Source organism: Suncus etruscus, chromosome 3, assembly GCF_024139225.1.
Source record: "Suncus etruscus isolate mSunEtr1 chromosome 3, mSunEtr1.pri.cur, whole genome shotgun sequence".
In the NCBI taxonomy this organism is placed as follows: Eukaryota; Metazoa; Chordata; class Mammalia; order Eulipotyphla; family Soricidae; genus Suncus; species Suncus etruscus.
In genome coordinates, this window is record NC_064850.1 from 87957397 (window position 1) to 87982848 (window position 25452).

The window sequence follows — 25452 nt, forward strand, 5'->3', positions numbered from 1 at the left end:
TCTGAGCATAGAGCCAGGAGTAAACCCTGAGCGCTGCCGGATGTGACCCAAAAACGAAAAACAAAACAAAACAAAAAAAAAAAAATAGCATGACAAAAATAAAATATAAAAGGTGTACAGGATCAATGAAATTTTACAGTCACTGAGTTAGGTTCAATTTAAATGGGTAATTCTGTTGATGATTCTCAGAGGATCATGTAGTTTTAGGAAATAAACCTAGGGCTCCTCTATGCAAAGTATGCACTCCAGCCCATGGAGTTAGTTTTCAGCTAAGTGCCTTTGGAGCATTTTCATTATTTTCAAACTGAGAAAGATGAACTTTACTTTAGAAAAAAATTGAGAGCTGGACTGGAGCACCTAATGGAGCTTGTCTTGCATGCAGCCAACCCAGGTTCCCAGCATCCTATGTGATCTTCCAGATCCCCCACAGGGAGTCATTTTTGACCACAAAGCCAGAAGTAACCCCAGAGCTTTATTAGGTGTGGCTCAAAAATAAATAAATAAAATTGAGAGCTATTGTTACAAATACTTCACCAAAGGAGTGACCTAGAAAAAGTCATATTTTTAGACAGTGAACCAATAACGCTGGTGTGTGGTGGCATGGGTGTGAATTAGGGTAGGGGTACTATGAATGAGGTAAGTTACTCAAAATGTAGAAAGAGTATTAAGGAGACCCTTCCTTTTATCCTGCACAAATCTTTTTTCCCCAAAACACACAGTTTGTGGGCATCTTTACATGTCTTTGTTAGATTCACAGGCATAGAGCTCATCACTGAAGCCTGCACAGAGCTAGTGGGGAAGAAGCACCCCTGCACGTGCAGCTTCCCAATCAGCTGCTTTTGTCTAGCTGCCATTTGCTCTTCCCTCCCAACTGAATTTAATGTCTTGCCATCCGCTGTCTCTAGTTAAGCTGTAACTGCTGTTCTTCTGAAGCAGCCAGGCACCTGCCAGAGTCTGTTGGCACTAAAACGAGAGCCTATCCTGCCAGGCACTCTATTGCTGAACTTCTTGTCAGATGCCGCAAGGAGGAGGCATGTCACATGCTTTTTCTTCTCCAATAGTAACTGCCTCCCCGTGATTGTGTTGAAGGGGAGAGGGTGGGGGGCAGAATTAATTTGATGCCTGCTGATGGAATGAAATGACAATCAGGCAGATGGTCATCTCTGTGGATTCTTCTCAGGTTCTGGAGAGTATAAAGGGAGGTCAAGGAATTTCCATCTCTGGGTCATTTCGGAGAGATAAGGAATTTGTCCTAGACTTACTGAAAGCTATTACTGTGAAGAGGACTTCAGGGATTTCATGTGGTACAAGATTCTCAAGATTTTTCCTAGGGAAGAATTATTTCTTCAAATTATATCTTATTAGAATCCTATTTAAATAGAAAAAAAGGACAAGTTAGTTGCAGCAGGTACAGGCAACTTCAAATCCTATGGTTAGACTCACCTTTCATTCTCTTCTCAAGGGCAGCCTGAGCAGTGACACAAAAGCCTTTGCATTGGAATCGGGTCTACAGCTATAAAACCAGATATGCTCATCTGACAGCTATAGTTGTACTAGGGAACAGAGAATAGCTTTTCCAATGTTGTTTGGCTTCCTGTCCAGTGCTGTTGTTGCTGCCTGTCCCTTTCTATTTTTTTTTACAATTTTCTTAAAACTATCGGAATTCACTATATGGTCTCAATTTTCTCAGTAACTTATGTTTAGAAATTTGGGGACATAGAAATGCAGTGTCATTACATCACTTTACTTTTGATTTTGTTATGTACTGGGTGTGTGTCGGGGCCACACTTAGAGGTATACAGGGACTATTTCTGGCACTGTGCTCTCGAGTGACCACTGGTGGGGCTCAGAGGACCACCATATGTGAAGCTGAGGACTGAACAGCCATTATGGATTCATTTGAGACCTTCCATCCTGTACAATCTCTCCAGCCCAGGGAAGATAGTTTAATGCAAAAATCCTAGACCTTAGCTGAGACCTGTCTTAGAATTTTGGGAGTTGGTAGGGGTAATGATTGACAGAATTAGGAAGAAGTGATTGACGAAAGAGTGGGATAGAGCTCTTGCCTTGTATGCAAGCTGACCCAGGATCAATATCTGGCATTATATATGATCCCCCAAGCCCACCATGAGTGATTTCTGAGTGCAGATCCAGGAGTTACCCCTGAGCACTGCTGGGTTTGGCAAAAAATAAATAAATGACAAAATGACAGTCAGCTTCTTTCTCTTCTTTCACTTAATGTTTTGAGTTTGTGTAAGTTCTTGTAACACTTCTAATTTCTAAACCGAGAATGCTGAATTTTCTAATAATAGTATACCCAGATAAAACCTGATTAGTGACTCTCTTTAACTCTCAGCTGTACTCATGCTTACCAAATAGCACTGTATAGTATATAATTAAGTCATTTCATTTTGTCCCCTTGAGACCTCATCCTTTTAATCACCTCATAGTCCTGGGGTATGTTTTGCCATTAAACTAGGATACAACTGCCAAATCTTCCCCAGTCTTGGAAATGAGAACATCTGCCTTCCTCTCACTATACAGCCAGTCTCCAGGGACTGTCTTGGGTCTACCTCCTTTTCCTTCAGTTTGGGACTGTGCATGTCTTATTCATTTGCCTTCTCTTTCTTACAGCAGTGTTGTGATTTAGGTTACCATGCTAGCCTTAATCGGGCACTACGTACCTTCCTTTCTGCTGAGTTAAATCTGGAACAGTCAAAGCATGAGGGTCTGGATGCCATTGAGAATGCTGTAGAAAATCTGGATGCCATCAGTGATAAGCAACGCCTTATGGAGATGTACAACAACGTCTTCTGCCCACCTATGAAGTTTGAGTTCCAGCCTCACATGGGAGACATGGTAAGGCCCTCTTTCCATCCCCACACTCCCCTTAGTACTTGAGTGTATAATTGTTATATTCATACCACCTTATTATGTTTGGTTTGGTTTGAGTTTTGTGGCCACACTGAGTGATTCTTTTTTTTTTTTTTTTTTTTTTTTTGGTTTTTTGGGCCACACCCGTTAGATGCTCAGGGATTACTCCTGGCTACGCACTCAGAAATTGCCCCTGGCTTGGGGGGACCATATGGGACACCGGGGGATCGAACCGTGGTCCTTTCCTTGGCTAGCGCTTGTAAGGCAGACACCTTACCTCTAGCGCCACCTCGCCGGCCCCACACTGAGTGATTCTTAGGCATCACTCCTGGTGCTATTCTGGGGACCATGAGAGTTAGTAATGGGAACAAGTCCTCAAAGAGACCAGCATGATCAGAAGAGGTGAAAAAATGGCAGAAGTGTTCTGAAATGTATGGTATAAAGGGAAGCAGTAGGGTGGAACAGCACACAAAATGATGAGGCTGAAGGAAGTAAGAGTTAATGGTAAATCCTAATCTTTTTTTATAGGAAGGGAGGAATTTTGACTTGGGTATTGAACATAAAGAGCAGGCATCTTTGAAAAGAACAACAATATACAGGGATAATATGTTTATTTGTTTTTGTGGGGGGAATTTTGGACCATATCCATTGGTATGTAGGGATCATTCCTGGCAGTGTTCATCAATCAATCCTGGAAGTGATCAGGGTGCATAAATAGTGCCGGGGATTAAATGGGGGTCACAGCATGCATGGCAAGTGCCTTACTTCTTGTACTATTTTTCCACCCTAATGTTGGCTAGAAACATGAGTATTGGAGATCTCTTTTGGTCTTTTTACAAGTCCATAGAAAGAGACACCAAGGGCCTAAAAATGTGGAAGAAATGAGAATTTCCTCTTATTTTTTAATTACTCTGAATTTTTTGATTCAGAAACCTTCTTTCTGAAGGTTTTGTATACATACCTTATTGGATTGTATCCCTGTAAAAATAAAGACCAACAGTTAAAGTCCTGGTTCAATCAGAAGGAGGATTTGAGCATATATATAATACAGCTTGGCATGTTATCAGATCTATAGGCCTGATTGGATTTAGAAGCCGTAATCTTATTAAAATTTAATTTTTCTGGAGCTGGCGAGGTAGCACTAGAGGTAAGGTGTCTGCCTTGCAAGTGCTAGCCAAGGAAGGACTGCGGTTCGATCCCGCGGCATCCCATATGGTTCCCCCAAGCCAGGGGCAATTTCTGAGCTCTTAACCAGAAGTAACCCCTGAGATCAAATGGGTGTGGCCCAAAAAAAAACCGAAGAAAAACAAAACAAAACAAAAAAAAATTTATTTTTCTCTCTCTGTGGACTTTATACCCAGGCTATTATCCTGTGGGGACAAGGTGACTTTATTTCCAGAATTATCTACTTGTAGGTTGAAATCAGAAGAATGAGTGTCTGGGTTCTTTCTAGAAGCTCCACAAGGAATATCATGTGTTTCCATGAGTGATGCTTATCCCTAAAGTCAATTACTGTAGCTAGATATCTTCTGTGGGTAGACTGATGCCCAGATTGCATGCTTTCTCCTCTTAATGGATACAATTCCATTTAAAGTACATGACCTGAATTGGTTTTTGTTTGGTTGATTTAGAAGAGGAAAGTCTGGGCCACCCCAGTGGTTTTCAGGGTCTACTCCTGGCTCTGTGTTTAGTACTCCAGGCAGTACTCAGAAAACCATAGAGGAACCATTGTTCACTACAAATAAATGCCTTAATATTTGTGCTATTTCTGACCCACAGCCTGAATTATTGAATGGAATGGTCCTATTAGTAGACAAAAGTCACCAAAAGATGTAGGTAAGGCATTTACCTTGCGAGCAGAAAGTCAGTGGTTCAAATCCCGGCATCCCATATGGCCCCTCGTGCCCGCCAGGTGCGATTTCTGAGCGTGGAGCTAGGAGTGACCCCTGAGCGCTGCCGGGTGTGACCCAAAAAACAAAAAACAAAAAAACAAAAAAACAAAAAACAAAAAAAAGAAGAGTATAATATAAGATTTTGCAAGGTCCTGAGTTCTGGGTGACCAAAAAAAAAAAAAATTGCAATGTCCTTTACAAGGATTGGTACTATTGGTTAGAATCCAGTTACTTTAGAAAATTCTGCTCCAGGGCCAGAGAGATAGCATGGAGGTAAGGTGTTTGCCTTGCATGCAGAAGGATAGTGGTTCGAATCCCAGCATCTCATATGGTCCCCCAAGCCTGCCAGGAGTGATTTCTGAGCGTAGAGCCAGGAATAACCCCTGAGTGCTGCTGGGTGTGACCCTAAAACCAAAAAAAGGAAAAAAGAAAATTCTGCTCCATGAGAAACATATAGTACAGCTGATAGATGTTTGACCAACTTGCATATGACCAACCTGGGTTTGATCCCTGGTATCCCATAGGGTCCCCTAAGCATTGCTAGGAGTAATTCCTGATTAAAGAGGCAAGAGTAAGTCGTGAGCATCTCCAGGTGTGGCATCCAAAAACAAAACAAAACAAAACAAAATTCTGCTCCTGTGACAGCTGTTATAATCGAACTGAAGGATTCATTGTCAATCAGTAACCTACTATGGAGAGTAAGACTAAAGATAAAAATGTGGAAATGATTTCTTCCTCTCCTTTTTTGGGGGAACCCAAGCTATTTACAGTTTGTTTTTATTGCTACAACTTAGAAAATGTCAGCTTCTGAACAGATGGCAAAGTGAGATGGCAGCACATGCAATTAGAGTAGTGGAAGGTGTGTCACCAAGCCCCCAGGAAGTTCCATTCCTCACCTTTCCTGGCTTCTAGTCAAAGTTGCCTTCCAAGATCATTCTCCAGCTGCTACTAAAATTCTCTTTCAAAAATCAGTGGAAATCAATGATTGAGTGGAGTGATACATTTTCTGGTCTTTACTAATCTTCTGATCCAAGTAGCTTGTCTCTAGGAAGGGGAAAATCCAAAGGCCTGAGTGCTCAGGCCCTTTCCTAGCTCTGTCAGAACTTTATTTCCATACCCCAGAACACAGCTGGAATGTATTATCTTGCAGCCTGACGAGCTGGCAGAGCACTGTTGCCAAAGCATGCATCAGCAGCTCAGCTGTGGCTTAAAGGAATAGGCAGGCATGTAGTTTTTCCTCAATGATTCTTCCCTGCTAGTTCTAGGTCACTTTAAACATCAACAGTTTCTTCTTCTGCCCAGATTTTCCTTTTTTCATGATATAGTTAATCAGTGGCTAAGCCATAAAAGGGCTCAAGACCATTCCTAGGTCTTGCAAAGTTTCTTCATTCTAGCCAAGCCTTCATCTGAGTTGAAAATAAAAGATGAGGGGCCGGAGAGAGAGCATGGAGATAAGGCATTTGCCTTGCATGCAGAAGGACGGTGGTTCGAATCCTGGCATCCCATATGGTTCCCCGAGCCTGCCAGAAGCAATTTCTGAGTGTAGAGCCAGGAGGAACCCCTGAGCGCTGCCAAAGGTGACCCAAAAACCAAAAAAAAAAAAAGAAAAAGAAAAGAAAAGATGAGAAGACAAGTCTTTCTTAATCCCTGCAGCCTGTGAGTGTGGGTTGTTTGTAGACTGGAGGCAATGAGAAGGAAATGTGCCTGGAAGTCCTTGAACTACAGCCAAATTTCGGATGGCATTTTGACTTGGAGCCCTGAAACTGGCCAATGCCTCATAAGGACTGTTGTTCTGGTGTGCTCAGCACATGAATTGATGCCACGTGTTATCAGATGTATGAGGAGGAGGTATTTGGCTCTACTCTTGGTGCCCCCAGAGGCTTGTAGAGCTCTAAATGCCTGACTGGTGACATCAGGCAGTCAGAGAGTTTTACATTTGGCACAAACCCATCCTGGTCACTGAGCTTTTCTCCATTGTGTCTGCTAATCTAAGAACTAGAGTGAAGTCAGCTCTCACTAGATGTTAAGAGCTGGTTCAGGACATCTCTCAGTTGGGGAAGTAGATCAGGCCAGTTGATTGCTTGAAAGCCCATGAAAGACAATGTGAAGTCCTAGCCCCTTCCATATGAAGGAGAGTTTGTCTTTTCAAGAATGAAAAGGGTCTGTGAATCTGATCATGTACCCACTTATTGCTGAGGAAGAAAGAGGCCTATATTATTGGAATATCTCTCTATAGACACAGTGACACATTCTTGATGGCAAAATGATAGGAGCTGCCTCCATATAGGTTCTGCTTTAAAAACTGCCTGCCTTCTGTTTCTACTCTCTTATTCTGGAGACTATGGATGAAATCATGTACATGCCGTAACCATGCTCTTTTCAGAGTGTGGCTCACCACTATCCCTTCACCCAAAGGAACATTATTGGCAGTGATTCTTTAGAGAAGGCCAGACTCTCTCACACTGATTTGGTGAATTGCTATGGTAGGAGGGTGGTTTTTTGAAAATGCTAAGTTATACCAGATTTCATGCCCTCTAGGACCCTCTGATGTACATGTCTATGGGCTTGTTTCTGACTTCCCAGTGCCTTTCATTGACTCAGAGCTCTTATGCATGGCCCAGATTCATAAACAGACATTGGCTGCCAACAGCAGCAAGTTAGCCTCCTAACCTACTTCTCTCTTCACTCTAGTGAAGGATGGGATGAAGAAGGGGCCAGAGAGGTGGCTTATTGGCCACCTAACAGGAAATGCTCATAGAGCCAAAGCATTGTGTATATAGAGCTGGAACTTCCCAAAGTACTTCCTGGCCTCTTCTAGCTTCCATGGACCCCATGAGACCTGACCCTGCAAAGCACCAGCCTAAAATTAGTTTACAAAAAGAGGCCAGCTCTTTCCAAACAGACTTCACTCTCCTTTCCTTTCATGTGTTATTTGGTGCTGAAAGAGGTACATATACTTTGGCTTTAAAACTATGCCTTCTAGCTTTAATGTTATAGTGATATTATCAGTGTTAAGACACTGAACTCTTAAAATAACTTTGTCCTCTTTCTGACCTGATATTGGTTTCTTTTGTCAGGCTTCCCAGCTCTGTGCTCAGCAACCTGTCCAGAGTGAGCTGGTACAGAGATGCCAACAACTGCAGTCTCGTTTATCCACCCTAAAGATTGAGAATGAAGAGGTGAGTTTCCTGTCTACAAGGATCAGAGCTACCCTTTGTGTTTCCCTGCTGAAACTTTTGGTGCTGCCTATCGGGAAGCAGGTGGAAGGAACATGTAGAGAATGTCCGGGCTTCTGCAAACATTTCCTAGCCAAATGTATGTAGGCTTGGATTTCCCTCACCACCACCACCACCACCACCCTGCTACATCCTGCCCTTGAACTGCAGGAAGTTGCTTTTGGATTGCCAAAAGTTGAACTCTATTTTGAGCTTTTGCAAAATGCTTTTTTTCTTCTTCTTTCTACATTTAATCAAAATGGCATTTGGCAGCTGTTTGAACAATATTGTGTCTCTGAAACCACCCCCTCATGCCTGAATTTTTCCAGATTATTCAAGCAAATAAAAGTTCTCTGACTAACACTTCAAACATCTCTGTCCTCTTCCAAAAGGATGACTTTCTTCGAAAACCTGTGTATTTGCTTTCAGCAACTAGTTCAAAAGAGCTTTATAATTTGTTATTGGTGAACACAATATGACATCTTCTTTTGAACTTTTATGACATCTTACCTGGCATCTCAGTAAGTCATACTAACACAAGATCAGAAAGGACTAAGTGAGTGTAAGTGTTTACAACTAGAGAAGACTCAATTATTTCTTGAAGGTCATGAAATAGAAATTGAAACATTGCTGGACTAGCTCTTTATATACTGGAATTGTTTAAATTTGTTTCCCTTAGCATTTCCCCTAAGGTTAGAACTAATGTTAGATTTTTTGGGAGGTGGGGCCACACCCAGTGGTGCTCAGTGATTATTCCTAGCTCTACACTCAGAAATCACTCCTGGCTCAGGGGACCTTATAGGATGCCAGGGATCAAATCTGCGTCCATTCTAGGTCAACCACATGCAAGGAAAAACACCCTACCACTATGCTACCACTCTATCCCTAGATTTTTTTAATAGACACTAATAATAGAGCTAGGTCGAGCGTGTAGCATAAAGGAGTTATGTACTTATTGTAGAATATAGGTAACAGTTTTATATTTTGTTTTGGGACCAAACCCACTGTGCTCAGAGCTTACTACTGACCCTACCCTCAGAGCTTACTCTTGACAGGGCACTGGGAACCATATGATCTTCTGGGGATCCAACCCCAGATGGGGTCTTGACCCTGATCAAAGGTAGCTTCTTCTTTATATAGAAATCTCACCTAGAGAGGAAGAACCTCTGGATAGACTCTCTACCCCAATCTGTTCACCTCCATGGGGGTGGTCCTATTCTACAACCCCAGCTCCAGCTGATTTCACTCTCTCCAGGTGGTAGAAGAATCTCTAAACCCATTTTATTCTTCCAGCTTGGTTTGTATTATTTCCTCTGGCAGCCCTGTTCTAGTCCTGTTTCCCCTTTCTCCCTGGGATTGGGGCATGAGGAATTATACCAGAGGTGGCAAACAGGATTTTTACCCTCACTCAAAATGGCAAAATGCAATATGTGTTTAACATATTATTATTAAAATTATATGCTTTTGTGTGTTTGTCTGATTTGTCAGGTCACTGCATGGTGTGGCTCTCTGACTCTCACAGTTTAAAATTTTGGCTCTTTGTATCGAACTTGTTTGCCACCTCCGAATTATACTATCTATTATACTATCCTCGAGATTGGGCATGAAGAATTATACTATACTATCTCTATAGCCCCAGGGAAGCATTTTATAGCAGAATTTATGGCATGATTATCCCTCACTTAGAACGTCTAGAAGATGGAATGTCGGACCTTTCTGACAGTCTACTCCCTTCCTCATTTCCCACTTCTCTAACACCTATCTTGCCACCTACCTCTCATGCATTATGTTGGCCCTTGTCATGGCAGGTAAAGAAGACAATGGAGGCCACTTTGCAGACTATTCAAGACATTGTAACAGTTGAGGATTTTGATGTGTCTGACTGCTTTCAATACAGCAATTCTATGGAGTCAGTCAAGTCCACAGTCTCAGAAACGTTCATGAGCAAGCCCAGCATCGCCAAGAGGAGAGCCAACCAACAGGAGACAGAGCAGTTCTATTTTACGGTGAGGGAACTTGGCTTCTGAAGAGTATCAGTAGGTTCTGTTGCACAAAGGGAGATTGAGAGCCAGAGTTGTCATTCGTCTGAAGGGCAATCTAGATTAAGAACTAGCACTGTACAGAAACAACTCACTTAAGACTGAAACATCTATAGATTACTTTTTTTATAGATACCAAAAAGAAAGGAAGATATTGTTTATCTGCTTGTTTGTTTTGAGGTCACATCCGAACACCCACATTCAGTCTTCTGTTTAGCTTCAGTGTTTGTGGGGTTCCTTTTTAAAAGTCTGTGATCTTTTCTAAATGATAGTCATCATTTTAGTGACAGAAAATTTTCATAATCATAAGTTAAAAGGAGCATGTAGTAGTATGTGGCATTACAAAGAACTACAAAACATTGTTATTTTGTTATTTATATATTCCAGTCTTCTTTTAGAAATACATACTGAATTTTTTTTTTTTTTTTTTTGGTTTTTGGGTCACACCCGGCTGCATTAAGGGGTTACTCCTGGCTCTACGCTCAGAAATCACTCCTGGCAGGCTTGGGGGACCATATAGGATGCTGGGATTTGAACCACCATCCTTCTGCATGCAAAGCAAACGCCCTACCTCCCATTAGAATATCCCATTAGAAGGTCATGGGTATCTTTGATAATGCCTTTAATAATTAAGTTACTATGAGCTTGCCAAGTAGGATTTATTGTATGGATAAAATTAATTTCCTAATCTTCTGACAACCAAGAAAGGAAAAATTGTTTGCAGATGTGAGATGAAATGTAGTCAGTCAATATGCATACTAATTTTGAATGATAGAAATTAACTTGTTTTTACTTCAAGAAAGATTGAAAATCATGCAGTAAAATGTCTTTTTTTCTTCTAACTAATTTTTTGAACACTGCCCTTTCTTCATTAAGAACAGTAGTGATTTGCTTTTTTAAAGAGAAATATGATTTTTTATTATTTAAGCTAAAAAATTTTAAGATTATTTTTATCTTGCAGGAGACTGTTGGAAGAGAATGATTTGACTATATTATTCATTTACATTCTTTCTTATTCTACAGAGAAAAACTTGTTAGATATATAAAATTTAGAAGCAAAATGGAGAAAATAAAAGTAATACATAATCCCAATATCTACAGATAATATATTGGGATAGTTTTCTTTACAGACTTTTGCTATATATTTACAAACACATATGCAACCATATATTTGTAATTTTCTCATAAAAATGAGATATTAAAGATGGTTACTTTGAGGAGTTGAGTCTTCCACCTTCCTGCTAGTTTTAGCAATAAAGCTCTTTCTTAACCTATTAAAAAGGAGGAGGGATTTTGCTTTACATTCTGCTTTAGAATCTACTGCTCTCATTTTGATATTTTTTAATTGTAACGTTCTTTAAATATAGAGCAAAATACTAAATTTATACAAAAAAATAATGGAATGCTATTTGACTCATTTACTCATTTTGGCAAATTATACAGCATATTGCCTGGTTTGTAGTATTTGGCAAATATAGTCATTTAATATCACCATCACTATTTATTCAGTCATCATTGTTGAAGTTTTTCATTGCTATTTATTATAGATCTATTATGTGCCAGATACTATTTTATAAACTGGAAATGCTGAGTATAAAATGGAAAAGAAGGATGAAAGGATTGGGCATATGAAGAGAGAGCTTTAATTTTCACTGTATATACTTCTAAGTAAATACAACGTTGAGTTTTGTCATTGTAATTAAATATATGTATACATATGAGGGCAGAGAAATAACTTAAAATACTGAGCACATGCTTTGCCTGTAGGAGGCCCAGGTCCCATCCCCAGCACCACATTTGGGTGTAATTCCTAAGAAGAAGGAGAAGCCCCAAACATCACCAGAAAGGACTCAAAAATCACGACCCCCCCAAAAAAAAAAAAAAAAAACATTTTTAATGCATACATAGGAAATGGCAACCAGGATTAAAGGAGTTAAGAAATACTATGCATAAAGTGATTGTTATGGTTGACTGTAATTGAGTGGTCCACACTAAGAAATGGGAGAAATGGCATTCCTTGAGGAAAGTGCATAATATTCAAAAGCTTTAAGCATGAACAAAATGGGATCAGACAGAAGAGATTTTCTTGCCTCTAGTATAAGCTATGCCACTGTCCCAAGCAAGCTTCCTAATCTCAGGAGGCTGTTGAACACTCTTTAGAGGCTTTTAATAATAGGATTGTTTGACGGTCTGTCTGGACTGCATAGATATGAAACTTTGAAAAATATCAATCTATTTACATTGCAGAATATTTCTGGTTTATTGTTTTAGTTGTTAAATAAATTTTAATATAAATATCTGCTTTTCACACTATCAGTATTGCTTTCTGGTTTTAATAAAGCTATCCTATTAATATTCAAAGTTGATCTTTATTAAGAGCAGTAATGATCTCTCCAATAATATTCACACTTTCACCTCTGTTCATGTACACTTGGTAGTGTGTAACCCATTTCCTGTCTTTTGTGACAATAATGCTACTTATCAAAATTATGTGAAAATTTCTCTAGCTAAATGAAGCATTTTTTGGTCTGGGCTTGTATAGTACAAATTTACGAGAAAATTTTTATCATTTTTGTACTTAGAATATGTCAGATAGTTTATTTTCATGATAAAAAAGGGGTGTGTGTGTGTGTGTGTGTGTGTGTGTGTGTGTGTGGTGAAATGGACATTCAAAAGAAGGGGTGTGCATGGTAAGCAATCTGACCCTGTTTTGCCAGCTTTCCCAAAATCAACACAACTACAGATAAGCATTTTTCATTCTCTTGTCTCAGAAAATGTTGCTTCTGACCTTCAAAATTGACTGGGTAGTGCATCCTGCAAACTCTCTTCTTAGGTAAAGGTCGTGGTCATAACTTTAATAGCTAGATAGTGTACCCTAGTATCTAAGAGAGCTTTCTGACCGTTATCAACTGTTATCAGAGTTGTCTACACATATGACATCAGTTGAAAATTTGAAACATGTCTTACAAATATAAAGGCCAGTTGTTTTCAGGAGTCCCAGAAAAATACTTATAAAATTTTAAATCTTAGAGCATTCTCTTTTAATCTAGTAAAACTTTTCATGTGAATTTTTATTTTGTTTTCTTTTGGGGGCCATACTCAACAATGCTTAGGACTTACTCCTGGCTCTGTGTATTTCTCCTAGTGGGGCTCCATATAGTGCCAGGGATTAAACCTGGATGTGCAAGGCAAGTACCCTATCCACTGTACTATCTCCATAGCATCTCATGCTTTATAAAGAGTACCTCAAATCCAGAGCAAGAGTTGATTGTGAAACTCTGCTCCCCTTTCTATAGGCCACAATCTTTTCCTCTACACCTTACTAGAGCTGAGTTGAAAATATGATTAGAATTTCCTTATCTCCTTGTCATTGCATAACATTTTTATAACACATAACCTAAATATGTCTTATTTTTCTCATTGCTTTTTATGTTATTATTAAAAACAGATTTTTATTATATAGAGACATATAAAGGATATATAAGGGGAAAGGCAAGTTTCTCCCTTTCCCTTACTTCCACTAGGATTTGAAACTACTTTCTTTTCTTTTTAATTTTTTTCTGGGTCATAATTTATTATTTTTATTAATATCTTTACTAAAGCACCATGATTACAAATATGTTTGTAGTTGGGTGTCAGTCATAAAAAAAGTACACCCCCCTTTACCAGTGCAACCTTCCCACCTCCAATGGCCCCATCTTTTCTCCCCATCCTTCCCTGTCTTCACTCACTACCATTATCATAATGGTCTAGTTATGATGTTGGTGTAATTATTTCTCTAACTGTACTCACCACTCTTTGTGGTGTTTCATATCATGGGCTGGTCCTTTCAAACCTCATCTCTATTGTTTCTGGGTATTATTACCATACTATCTTTTATTTTTCTTAAATCCCATGATGAGTGAGATGAGTGAGACTATTCTGTATCTATCACTCTCCCTCTGACTCATTTAACTGAACATAATAGTTTTCATGTATATCCATGTATAGGAAGATTTCCTGACAGCTGCATAGTATTCCGCTGTATATATGTACCATAGTTTCTTTAGCCACTTATTGGTTGTTAGACATCTATCTGGGTTGTGAAACCAGTTTCTTTGAATCCTTTCAGAAATATATTAAGCACTTTAATAATTACAATTAATTGGATTAGAAATGTAATGAAACAAAAGAAGTACAAGTAGAAGTAAATATCCCACTCAAACTTCTTTGCATTCCCTTTTCACCTAATGTATTTTGGATATTATTTTTATAGTAGTCCCCAAAGGTCTACCTCCTTTCTTGTTTGTCTTGTTTTGGGATCACACCCAACAATGTTCCAGTTTATTCCAAGTTCTACACTCAGGAGTTACCCCTGGCGGTGCCTGGAGGAATATATGGGATGTCAGGTCAGCCATGTACAAGGCACCTTACCTCCTATACTCTCCTATACTATAGCTCCAGCCTTTACCTTGTTTTGTGTTTTTGAATCACTATGAGATATACCGTTTCAAAATTGTTGATGATTAATTTAAGTTATACGATGTTACAATACCCATTTCTTCACCAGTGCAAATTTCTGGCCACCAATGTCCCCAGTTTCCCCAATCCCATCCCATTACTCCATCCTACTTTTGTAGCATCCTACCTTTGTACCTTTGTTTCTTTCTCTCTTTGCAATACTGTTTCTGAAAGTGTATCATGCATATTGTTTTTTTCTCCTTTCTAGTACCCAGTTCTTGTCCAGAGTCATCATTTCCAGCTATTATTGTCATTACTATTCCTTCTCTGTCCTAACCACACTCGCTCACACCCACTTTGTCCTACCAATGACCAATCTTCCTGACCCTTATCTCTATTATTTTTGGGGGTACTATTCTTATACTGGCGTGCAAGTGAGTATGACCATTCTATGTCGGTCCCTTTTTCTCTGGTTCATTTCACTCAGCATTATACTTCTCATACCTACCCATATATAAGCAAATTTTATTACTTTATTTTTTCCTAACAGCTACATATTATTCTATTGTATAAATATGCCATATTTTTATCTACTTGTCAGTTCTTAGGCACTTGGGTTGTTTCTAGATTCTGGCGATTCTGCATTAAACAAAGGAGTGCAAATGCCTTTTCTGCATTGTGTGTTGAGCACTGGGGTATATTCCTAGGAGCTGTATTGTTGTGCCAAATGAACGCTCTATTTCTAGTTTTTTTTGAGGAATGTCCATATTGTTTTCAAAAAAAGCTGGACTAGTCTGCTTTCCAAACAGCAATGAATGAGAGTCATTTTCTCATTATATCCATACCAGCACTGGTTATATTTGTCCTTTGTAATGTGTGCCAGTCTCTGTCCTACCTCATATTTTTTTCTGAATTTTTATATTATAACATATTGTATGTTATGTAATGCTACATATATAATTTCATTATTATATTGCTATATTTGAATGAACCACAAAAATGATGGAAGTAGAAAGATGTTGATATACCTGCATATTGTCTTGCTCATTGGGAGGAGTTTCTTCATTTCCATTTGTATCATGCCATCAAAATGTTGGTAGTATCTTCTTCCAAAAATAATCCTTTATTCCAGGAGAAAGGGACATTTCTCCTCTTAATGCTATTCTTTCTAAAACCCTGGATTCTCTCCTCTCATTTTGTGATTTTATTTATTACTTTTATTCTCAAATATCCAATCTTTGGTTCCCATGATCAATTTGCATGTTCCAATTCCATAATGGATTAAAAAATAAAATAATTCATTAGACTGCACAATTTCCCTTGCTGCCCCTATGCCGTTCATCAATGGTTCCCCCTTAAGAGACTTCATGTTAAGGCCAAAGGAGATTAAGTCTTTATCTTTCTCAAGCTACTTTGTAACATCATTTGTCATTACCATTTTTACTTCTTGAACCTTTCTCCTGAGGTAATATCTATCTCTTTCTCTCGTTTCCCTTAAATGTCTTTGAATACTCCTGTAATTCTTTACTGACTGTTAGGTTTCTTTATTTTTTCTTGTTTTTTGTTTTGTTTTGTTTTTTGGGCCACACCTGGTGTGCCTCTGATGCTCAGAAGTTACTCCTGGCTATGCGCTCAGAGATTGTTTCTGGCTTGGTGGGGCCACATGGGATGCCAGGGATCTAACCAAGGTCTGTCCTGGGTCAGCCACATGCAAAAGCCCTACCATTGTGTTATCACTCCAGCCCCCACCTGACTGTTAGATTTCTATTCAATGTCATAATTGATCCCCACACGTCATATTTTAATGACTCATTGTATAAGTGGATTTTATTTAATTGTTGTTTTTTTTTTTGCTGTTGTGCAAAATGCTCTCATCAAAGTTGCATAAGCCTGGCATATTATTCTAATAATAAATATTATTTATTGATTTGGCAATAATGTATGAGTGAGAAAATAGGTAAGGGTTAAGGATTGTGACTGATAAAATAACATAAAGCTAGACTACTTGAATTTTTAAGGAATAAGATCAGAAGGGGACCATGGTTGGAAAAAGTTGAAAAGCACTATTATAGATCACTAGTCCGGGCCCCTTCTGACCTTAATTTTTTCTTGTGGGCCCCTTCCCTTGCTATTTGATCCCTCGTTTCATGCTGCGCCCCCCATTTATTTTATTTTCACCTGTAGCCCCTCTGAAATATGACTGGGGCCTATGGAAGCAGGGTCTGTATGGCCTGTAGCTTAGAAATGCTGCTCTAGAATACAATATTTAGAACTGGTGATTCCAAGTATTTTTTTATCTTAGTATTCTATAGGCATTCATTAAATGGATACTAAGTGGTGAGATTTTTTTTGGGGGGGGCCACGCTCGGTGACACTCGGGGGTTACTCCTGGCTATGCACTCAGAAATTGCTCCTGACTTAGGGACCATATGGCATGCCAGGGGACTGAACCCTGGTCCTTCTGGGTCAGCCGCATGCAAGGCAAATGCCCTTCTGCTGTGCCATTGCTCAGGTCCCTTGAATTTTTTTTTGAGGGGTTACTTTCTGGCTTTTGGGGGCCATGCTTATCAGTGCTCACGGCTTACTCGTGGCTTTATGCTCAGGGCTCACATCTGGAGAATTTAGGGAGGGGGCATATGGAATGCCTAGGACTGAGCGTCATGCAAGGCATGTACCTTATCCACTGTAATATTGCTCCAGCCACTGCTGTGATAAAATCTTACATGACTGTACACTAACTACATTTAAGGCATAAGCAAGATTCACTGCATTTTAACACTCATGGTAAGATTGTTTTTAAAGGGAAGATTGTTTTAAAAATTATTTGGGAAATAGGGGTTATGGACCACATCCAGCAGCACACAGGGATTAGACCTAGCCCTGAACTCAGAAATTACTCTTGGTGCGCTCGGAGGACTTATGGGATATTGGGTATCAAACCCTGGTTGGCCACGTGCAAGGCAAATTACTGTACTATCGCTCCAGGCACTAAAAATTAAATTTAAATAGCATTCTTATGTAAACATTTTAAAGACCGGAAATCCTACTTTTTCATATATTATTTATTTAGTTTTATCTGCTTTTTTATAACTAGATAATTCATTTACATGGAACACAGTGATTAACTCCTTTACTAGGATCACAGTTATGCTTATTATCCTATTTCATCTTCAGTAATCTTGGAAAAAATGGTGTCTCTATTTTTCAGAAAAAGAAATTAAGACTCTGGAGTTAAGTGATTTACTCAGGACTAGACAAATTATTAAGTAGTAGGACTAGAATATTCCTACTCGGGCTTTTTCATCTTACTACAGCTAAAATGTTTGTTAGGGATGGTGGTTCAGGTGAAAGGTTGTTATATTATCATGTTTTAATTTATAAAACTTACCAGTAACTTAGTGACCAATTAAAAACTACTAAGAAGTAAATAAATGAGATCACAGTAACTGAATTGAAGACCTATAGTGACCAAAAAAGCACCCACTAGTCTGCTTCTACTTTTGAAGAAATTATTGCACATAATAATGTTGAATATCAATTTTATTATGATGTGTTGGAAGTGGGAATGTTTAGTGTGTTTTAAGATTTGGATTTGATGTTGTTTTAGTTGTTCTTTGCCCTTCTTGGAGTAAAACTCCAAGCAATACTAGACTTTTGATTTTGATGAAGGAAGCAGGATGCAGGGAATGGAATCAAAGTGAATTAATTGCCAAATATTAGAGCATACTTAAAGTGAAGAATGTTCCCTTTTGTCCAAGGAAGAGATTTTGAGATTATACCTAAACTTCTTTTCCAGATTCCATAAATTATTGGAAAACCACCTATTCCTCCCTTGCCTTCAGCTGTTTTTGAAACAGTTCTATTCTGTCTTTAGTCTTCGAACTCAGTTTCACTATCAAAGTTAGCTGGTTTTTCCCAGTGTAGCTCAACTCCAAATGAGTGCTGACTGCAGGGCTGGTCAGGGAATGGGGACATAACCTGCTTGTGTACTCTTGCATATCTCTCCCTTCCAACTCCCACTCCTTTTGACAGGGACACTTCTAGCTCTTATTCCCCCCAGTACTAGGGATGCAGGTCATACTTTGACACAGTCCTTGTTCCTTCAGCATTTAATGGAACCTGAAAAGGCAATTCATCATACCTCTTTATCAGCTTATTACTTATTTTAATGGTTCACCAAGTGACAGCCAGAGTTAACCAGTGAACTGTGAACATGAGTGAAAAATAAATGATTTCTGGACTCATACATAGAAACAGTGAAAAGAAGGAATTTTCATTACTCTCCTTCAGAATTGTAGCTGTTTTAAGTTATCTAGTCCTATTTTAAGGGTTTTTTATTTTATTTTATTTTATTTTTATTTTATTTTATTTTTATTTATTTTATAAAGGTATTTTATAGTTTCTTGGTGAATATTTTACTCATTAGAGTCTCTTGGGACATACTTTCAGAAGTGGCTGTGATGATCTAGATGTTGGTAGTGGATGTTACCTGCGTGGTTCTCAGATCTAGACCATAAGGTACGGTGCCACCTCACAATTAGGCATTGGTTGGGGGTTGTCACGGTGAGAGGGACTGGCAGCTGTAGCAGATAGAAAGGGAAAAGTGGCAGGTGAGACTATTTTCATGAAGATTTTTTTTTTACAGAAGAACAAAGGAGAAGAGAGAACAAGTCTCAGCTAAAGCAGCTGATAGAGTTATCTTAGGTTTGGTTTTGTATTTAGAATTTAGGGGAATACTTAAGGGCTTAGTTTATATTTGCTGAGAAAATTTCTGTGCAGAAAAAGTAAAACTGATCCTTATTCACTCTTTCTTCAAGCGATTGAGTGTATATGCTTAAGTGTGGCACTACATATCAGGGACAAAGTGGCATTTGGGGTCCAGTGGGATCTGTGAAGAGAAGGACCGTCTATGAAGAGAAATTTTCATGCTGAAAAGTGTTGTGGTTTGCAGGGTGCAGCAGGAACCTGGCAAGAAACATGTGAGAAAATGTAAGTTTTTAGCTTGTTTTTATGAGAAAGAGGTGAGGGAATGGGGAGAGAAATATATGCTCTTGGTTGAAGTTTACACTGTACAGAATGGTCCAAGCAATGGCTCTTTTGTATGTTGGGTAGGGGGCACATACAGCAGTGCTCAAAGGTTATGTGGCTCTGTGCTCAGAAGTTACTCCTGGTGATCTTTGGTGATCATATAGGATGTTGGGAATTGATCCCAGGTCAGCTGCATGCAAGGCAAACACTGTACCTGTTGTACTGACTCCAGCCCTATGATTCACATTTTTAAACCTCTTTTTTTTTTCCTTCATCTTAAGTGGAATTAGACATAAAACCAAAAGTGTACTATGTGTTTATACTGTTTTGTTTAAGACTTTAAGAGTCTTTTTATTGGGAAGTTAAAACTGCCTGGAAAGGTGGCTCAAGGTATCAAAGCACAGGCCAGCTGAAGCAGCCCTGAGTTCAGGCACTACATGGCCCCCTACGTACCCCCGAATGAGGCCCAAGCACTAGAATGTGAGCTGAAGGCTGGCACCACTAGGAAGAGTATCACTGGTAGTACCCCCACACACACTCCATCTCCTGCACTTTAGGTGTGACCCCTATTTTTAAAAAGTCAGATCTTTTCTATTTTAAATAATTTTTATTGTGACCAATGTGAATTACAAATCTTTCACAGTAATATTTAAGGTACATAGTGACATTGAACAGGGGTATTCCCACCACCAATGTTGTCCTCCCCTGTTCCCAGTATCCCCCTCCATTGCCCCCCAGACTGCTAGTATAACTGGTTCCCTTTCTGTATAGTTTGTTGAAGATTGGGTATCGATTCAGTTGTCATTGACTTTGGGTTTGGTGTTTAAGTCAAATCTTTTTTTGTTTGTTTGTTTGTTTTGTTTTGTTTTGGGGCCACATCTGGTGACGCTCAGGGGTTACTCCTGGCTATACACTCAGAAATCACTTCTGGCTTGGGGGACCGTATGGGACACCGGGGGATCAAACCATGGTCCATCCTAAGCTAGTGCACGCAAGGCATATGCCTTATGCCCTGCGCCACCGCTCTGGACTCGAGTCTGATCATTTTTTATTTCTACTCAATGTTCATACGACTGTTTGGTTCTGGTATCATCCATTTATTTCCCTCAATTTATGAGGCAGAACAAGATGATGCAGGTTATGTGGTTCTGTTTGAAAAAAAAAAAAAAGGGAATGAAAAACAAACAAATAAACAAACTAAAAAACTAGAAAGACTCCCTCTAGAGGTTATAAATATCAATTTAAAAAGAAAGGAGAAAAAAGAAGAAAACCTAACAAACACACACACACACAAACACCAACAACAAAATAAACAAAACAAAAGAAGAAAAATTAAACAAAAGACCAAAACCAGCAACTACAAAAAAGCACCACAGCAACAAATACAACAACCAACAATAACCACAAGAATGAAAGAAAAGAAAAAAGGAAGGAGGGCTGGTGTGGCAAGGTTTTTTAGTTTATTTATTTGTTATTGTTTTTTTTGCATAGGCACAGTAATTATTGGGGAAATTAGAAAGGGAATTCCCCTGGCCTAAGAGTTAACAGGGTTTCTCTGCCCTTGAAGCATACTGTCATGGGAATAACTATAGGGTCTGTACACGCTCATTTTCACACCCCCAAGGACTTCTTTTTTTTTTTTTTTTTGGTTTTTGGGCCACACCCTGTGACGCTCAGGGGTTACTCCTGGCTATGCGCTCAGAAGTTGCTCCTGGCTTCTTGGGGGACCATATGGGACGCCGGGGGATCGAACCGCGGTCCATCCTAGGCTAGCGCAAGCAAGGCAGGCACCTTACCTCCAGCGCCACCGCCCGGCCCCCCCCAAGGACTTCTTTTTTTTTTTTTTTTTTTTTTGGTTTTTGGGCCACACCCGGTAATGCTCAGGGGTTACTCCTGGCTATGTGCTCAGAAGTTGCTCCTGGCTTGGGGGACCATATGGGACACCGGGGGATCGAACCGCGGTCCGTCCAAGGCTAGCGCAGGCAAGGCAGGCACCTTACCTTTAGCGCCACCGCCCGGCCCCCCCCAAGGACTTCTTATGGTTCCAGGAAACCTTCTGCTCAATTGTAGCTGATTGAACCAGGCCTCTAACTAGAGATCTTGGTATTTGCACGAGTCATAGGATGAAACCTAGGATAGCATCTTTCTTTACAGTTCTAGTAGTTCTATTCCATCACTGTTGTTGTAAAGAACTTTTCTATTTTTGAAAGTTTCATGTACTTTCACTGTATCCTACCATCTCATGAGTTATTCATCGCAGATGTTGTCCAAGGGACCCGGCCATTCAGCCTAGCAGTTTAGACTTGGGCATACTGCTGACCCAGAAGACTCTTCTTGTCTTTGCAGCAGGAGACAAGCAGGACAAACTAAGGTTGCCATGAACATCCATAGCAGAGAAGAAAAAGACATGTGCTCAGAGTATAAAGATTTGGGTACAGCAATCCCTTACTGATTGGAGATAATCAGTGCTCATCTAATACCTTCTTCCCTGAAGTCAAATAATACTGTCTTTCCTTGTGTATCATTGTGAGAGTCAATTAAGAGTATACCAACCTGCTCTAAAAATTCATAAATAGATTTACATCTATTAATGATAGATATATACTCAGTTTATGAATGAGTTTAGGTGGCAAATAGAGTCACTGCACGTGTTGAGAGACAGCAATTAAGAAAGTGCACTTGGATTACCGCTGTTATATGTTGTACGTCATTTTCTCTTGTGGTTGGCACTGGTAGGCTGTGTGTCCACAAGAATATGCATAACGGGGAAGGCAGCCTCTTTGTCAGAGTGCAGCTTCTTCCAACTTAGCACAGACTCCACAAGAGAAGGAGTCTTAGACACAGATGCTCTGACAGCTGAGCTGGGGACTGGCAGAGGCTGGGCCTGCCACTAGCATTGCCCTGGGGTGATGGGCTGTATCCAAATGAGCTCTCGGGCTATTTTTCAGGTGTGTGTCTTCACACCAAAGAACTGGATTCAATCTCTTTTCTCTCCCAGGCTGCTCTGCAGTGAAACTGAAACATGCAGCACTCTGGAGAAGTTTCTTATGGTGATCATTGGGGGGGGGGGTCCCCCAAAAAACTGAATTAGACTCAGTGAAAAATCAGCAGCTGCCCAGATACTTGAGTTCTTCAATAAAAAAAATATACCTGGTTAAAATTGGCTCAGATTAATGATCTTGGGGCCGGAGTGCCTGGTTAAAATTGGCTCAGAAATTAATGATCTTGGGGCCGGAGTGATAGCACAGAAGTAGGGCATTTGCCAGGACAGAACCAGGTTCGGGAGGGAAGGAGGGAGGGAGGGTGGGAGGGAGGGAGGGAAGAACTGAGCATCACTGTTGATTTGTCCCCTTTTTAGAAATCTGATTTTTTTTTTCTTCTCCTCCCTTACAGAAAATGAAGGAATACCTCGAGGGCAGAAACCTCATCACCAAATTACAGGCCAAGCACGATCTTCTCCAGAAAACTCTGGGGGAAAGTGAGTATGGGAGCACCACTGGAGGTTTAGCAGTGAGGGGCAGCCAGCCCAAGCTTTATTGCCCAACTCCCACTTTCCAGCCAAGCTACATTACCCAGTCTGGTTCTGTGAATTCATTCCTTTTCTAGGCCTGTCTATTGTGGAAGCCCATATCCCAGATGACTGTCCAGCTAACAACAGGAAAACCCCATGCTTAATGAAGCAATAATGTGCACAGCCATTTGTTTATATGGAGCGCACCTATTCTGCAACCCTCTTTTGCCTCCTCTACTGTGGCCAGGAAAGGGGGTCAGATATATTTGTCATTTCAGATATTTTATTAAAACTTTTAGCTCCTCCAGTGAATCTGAGTCTGGAGCTGGAAGGTAGGTTGGGGTGAGACAAGCCTCAGAAGGAGAGGAGCTTGTCAGAGCAGTGAGCAATGTGCTTTCTGTAGCTTCAAGGTGGAATAACAATTCTATTTCAAAGGGTCTAGTTATAAAATTGCAGCCTTTTCTTTCTCTGCTTTGGCTATACTGAGGCCCTGATGCTCAGTTAGTTGATGGTGGCCTCTCATAAGCCTGATTCTAACCAGGCCTTGGAAAGTAGCATGACAGAAAAGTCAACTGGCTTTCTGGACTTTTTCTCCTCGGCTGTCAAATAAGAAGTTGAAAGAGAAGCTTCCCTGAGGTTTTGGCACCCTGCCCAAGTCTCCTGTCTGGCTCTCAGCATCCTATGATTAATGGGATTACTAGTTGGGGATGCCTTTACCCACCTCACACCCTCACTTAAAGATAGAAGAGTGACTGTGCACTTCGATAGAGATCTGTTCCTTTAAGTAAATTCCTGATCATTTTTCCAACAAGCTCAAAATCTAATTGTCTAGTATTCACTTGGTCCCCCCAAAGTTTGCTTTTTTGTTTGTTTGTTTGTTTTGTTTTGTTTTTTGGGCCACACCCAGTGATGCTCAGGGGTTACTCCTGGCTATGCACTCAGAAATCACTCCAGGTCTGGGGGACCATATGAGACACCGGGGATCCAACCCAGGTCCGTCTTGGGTCAGCTACATGCAAGGCAAATGCCTTACCACTGCACTATCACTCCGGCCCCAGGGTCCCAGAAATTTTTACCCCATTTTTCAAATCAGTATCCTACACAGTCAATTTTTGCCTTAAACAATTCTCCCAGATAATGAATTTTCTTACTTTTAATGTCTCTGATCTTATAAAGATTTTTTGGGGTGGGGTTTTGGTTTTTGGGTCACACCTGGCGGTGCTCAGAGGTTACTCCTGGCTCTGTACTCAGAAATCGCTCCTGGCAGGCCCAGGGGACCATATGGGATGCCAGGATTCCAGCCAACATCCGTCCTGGGTCAGCGCATACAAGGCAAATGCCCTATGCTGTGCTATCTCTCCAGCTTATAAAGATTATTTTAAGACATTTTCTCTTATACAGAAAAACCTATTAGCTGATGACTTCTGTTTTCCTTCCTCCTACTATCCAAGGGGATAGTTTGGGCATTAAAATCCAAATTTTTGTTTCCTTTTCATCTCTTGCCCTGAACAGTCTTTTTCCTGAACAAACTTTTGTTCTCCTTATGCCCTGAATTAATTCAAATTTTGTGCAGGGAAGGAAGGACTCAGTTGGTAAAGCACCTACCAGTGCAGACTGCCAAGTCCATCTCCGCCCACTGCACATGCTGAGTACAGTTCTATGACTTTTTCCACAGTGCACACCAAACTGTGCAGTGCAGTCCAAAAATAACTGCAACTAAAGTATCCAAGAGTAACACAGCTAAAGTTTGCAACCCCTCATAAGTACCAAAGTTTAGGAGAACCACTACCACCACATCAACAAATGGAAGGAATGGGGGAAATGAACACAAACAAAAAACTAGCTTATATAAAATCTTTACTCTGGATTGCTCCATGAGGAATCAAAGGAACGAAAGCCAGAATATTTTTTACAAGAAATATTGAAGTACATAATTATAATGTCTCTTTGCCAGAATAAAAGCATAGTCCATACGTGAGGTGGGGAACAGGGCCTTGAGGTGTGGATGTGCGGGTGTGCATGTTTGTGTTTGAATGGTGAGTTTGCAAACACACATGCAAGCTCCAACTATGTGACAATGGAGGAGCAAAGGTTGGTGACCATTCATTAGTGTTGCAAATTGCCTTAATCTAAAGATGACAAGTTCTAACTAGAAGGAAAACAATAGCTGAAGATTTTTTCTATGTATAAGTCATCTTGTTCCTGCATTTATATATTTGTCACTCTAGTGCAAGAACCTTATATTCTTGCCACAGAGGGATAATTGATGGGTATAAATATTTCAGACTGAAAATGGGACAGATGTTGAAAATAATGGCCCATAATAATATTTTTACAGACGAAAGCTGAGCCGTTAGTGATGAGCCTCTGTTAGGAGAAGGCTGTGGGGACAATGTAGCTAGGATTAAGCCAAACTCTGTCCAATCAACAATTATAGGCAACCTTGAAATGAA

General features: G+C 40.0%; 1 protein-coding gene across 3 annotated transcripts in view; it reads left to right on the plus strand.

Moving 5' to 3' along the window:
• The window catches only part of SRGAP2 (SLIT-ROBO Rho GTPase activating protein 2), a 335545-nt gene that overhangs the window by 269968 nt on the left and 40125 nt on the right, over positions 1-25452 (plus strand). For 2 of the 3 annotated variants that reach the window (XM_049770931.1, XM_049770933.1), the window contains exons 7-10: positions 2635-2859; positions 7844-7945; positions 9790-9987; positions 22882-22966. In XM_049770931.1, the coding sequence (XP_049626888.1) occupies positions 2635-2859; positions 7844-7945; positions 9790-9987; positions 22882-22966 (610 nt within the window). The remainder of the gene's footprint in view (positions 1-2634; positions 2860-7843; positions 7946-9789; positions 9988-22881; positions 22967-25452) is intronic. The other variant, XM_049770932.1, reaches the window with a different exon arrangement.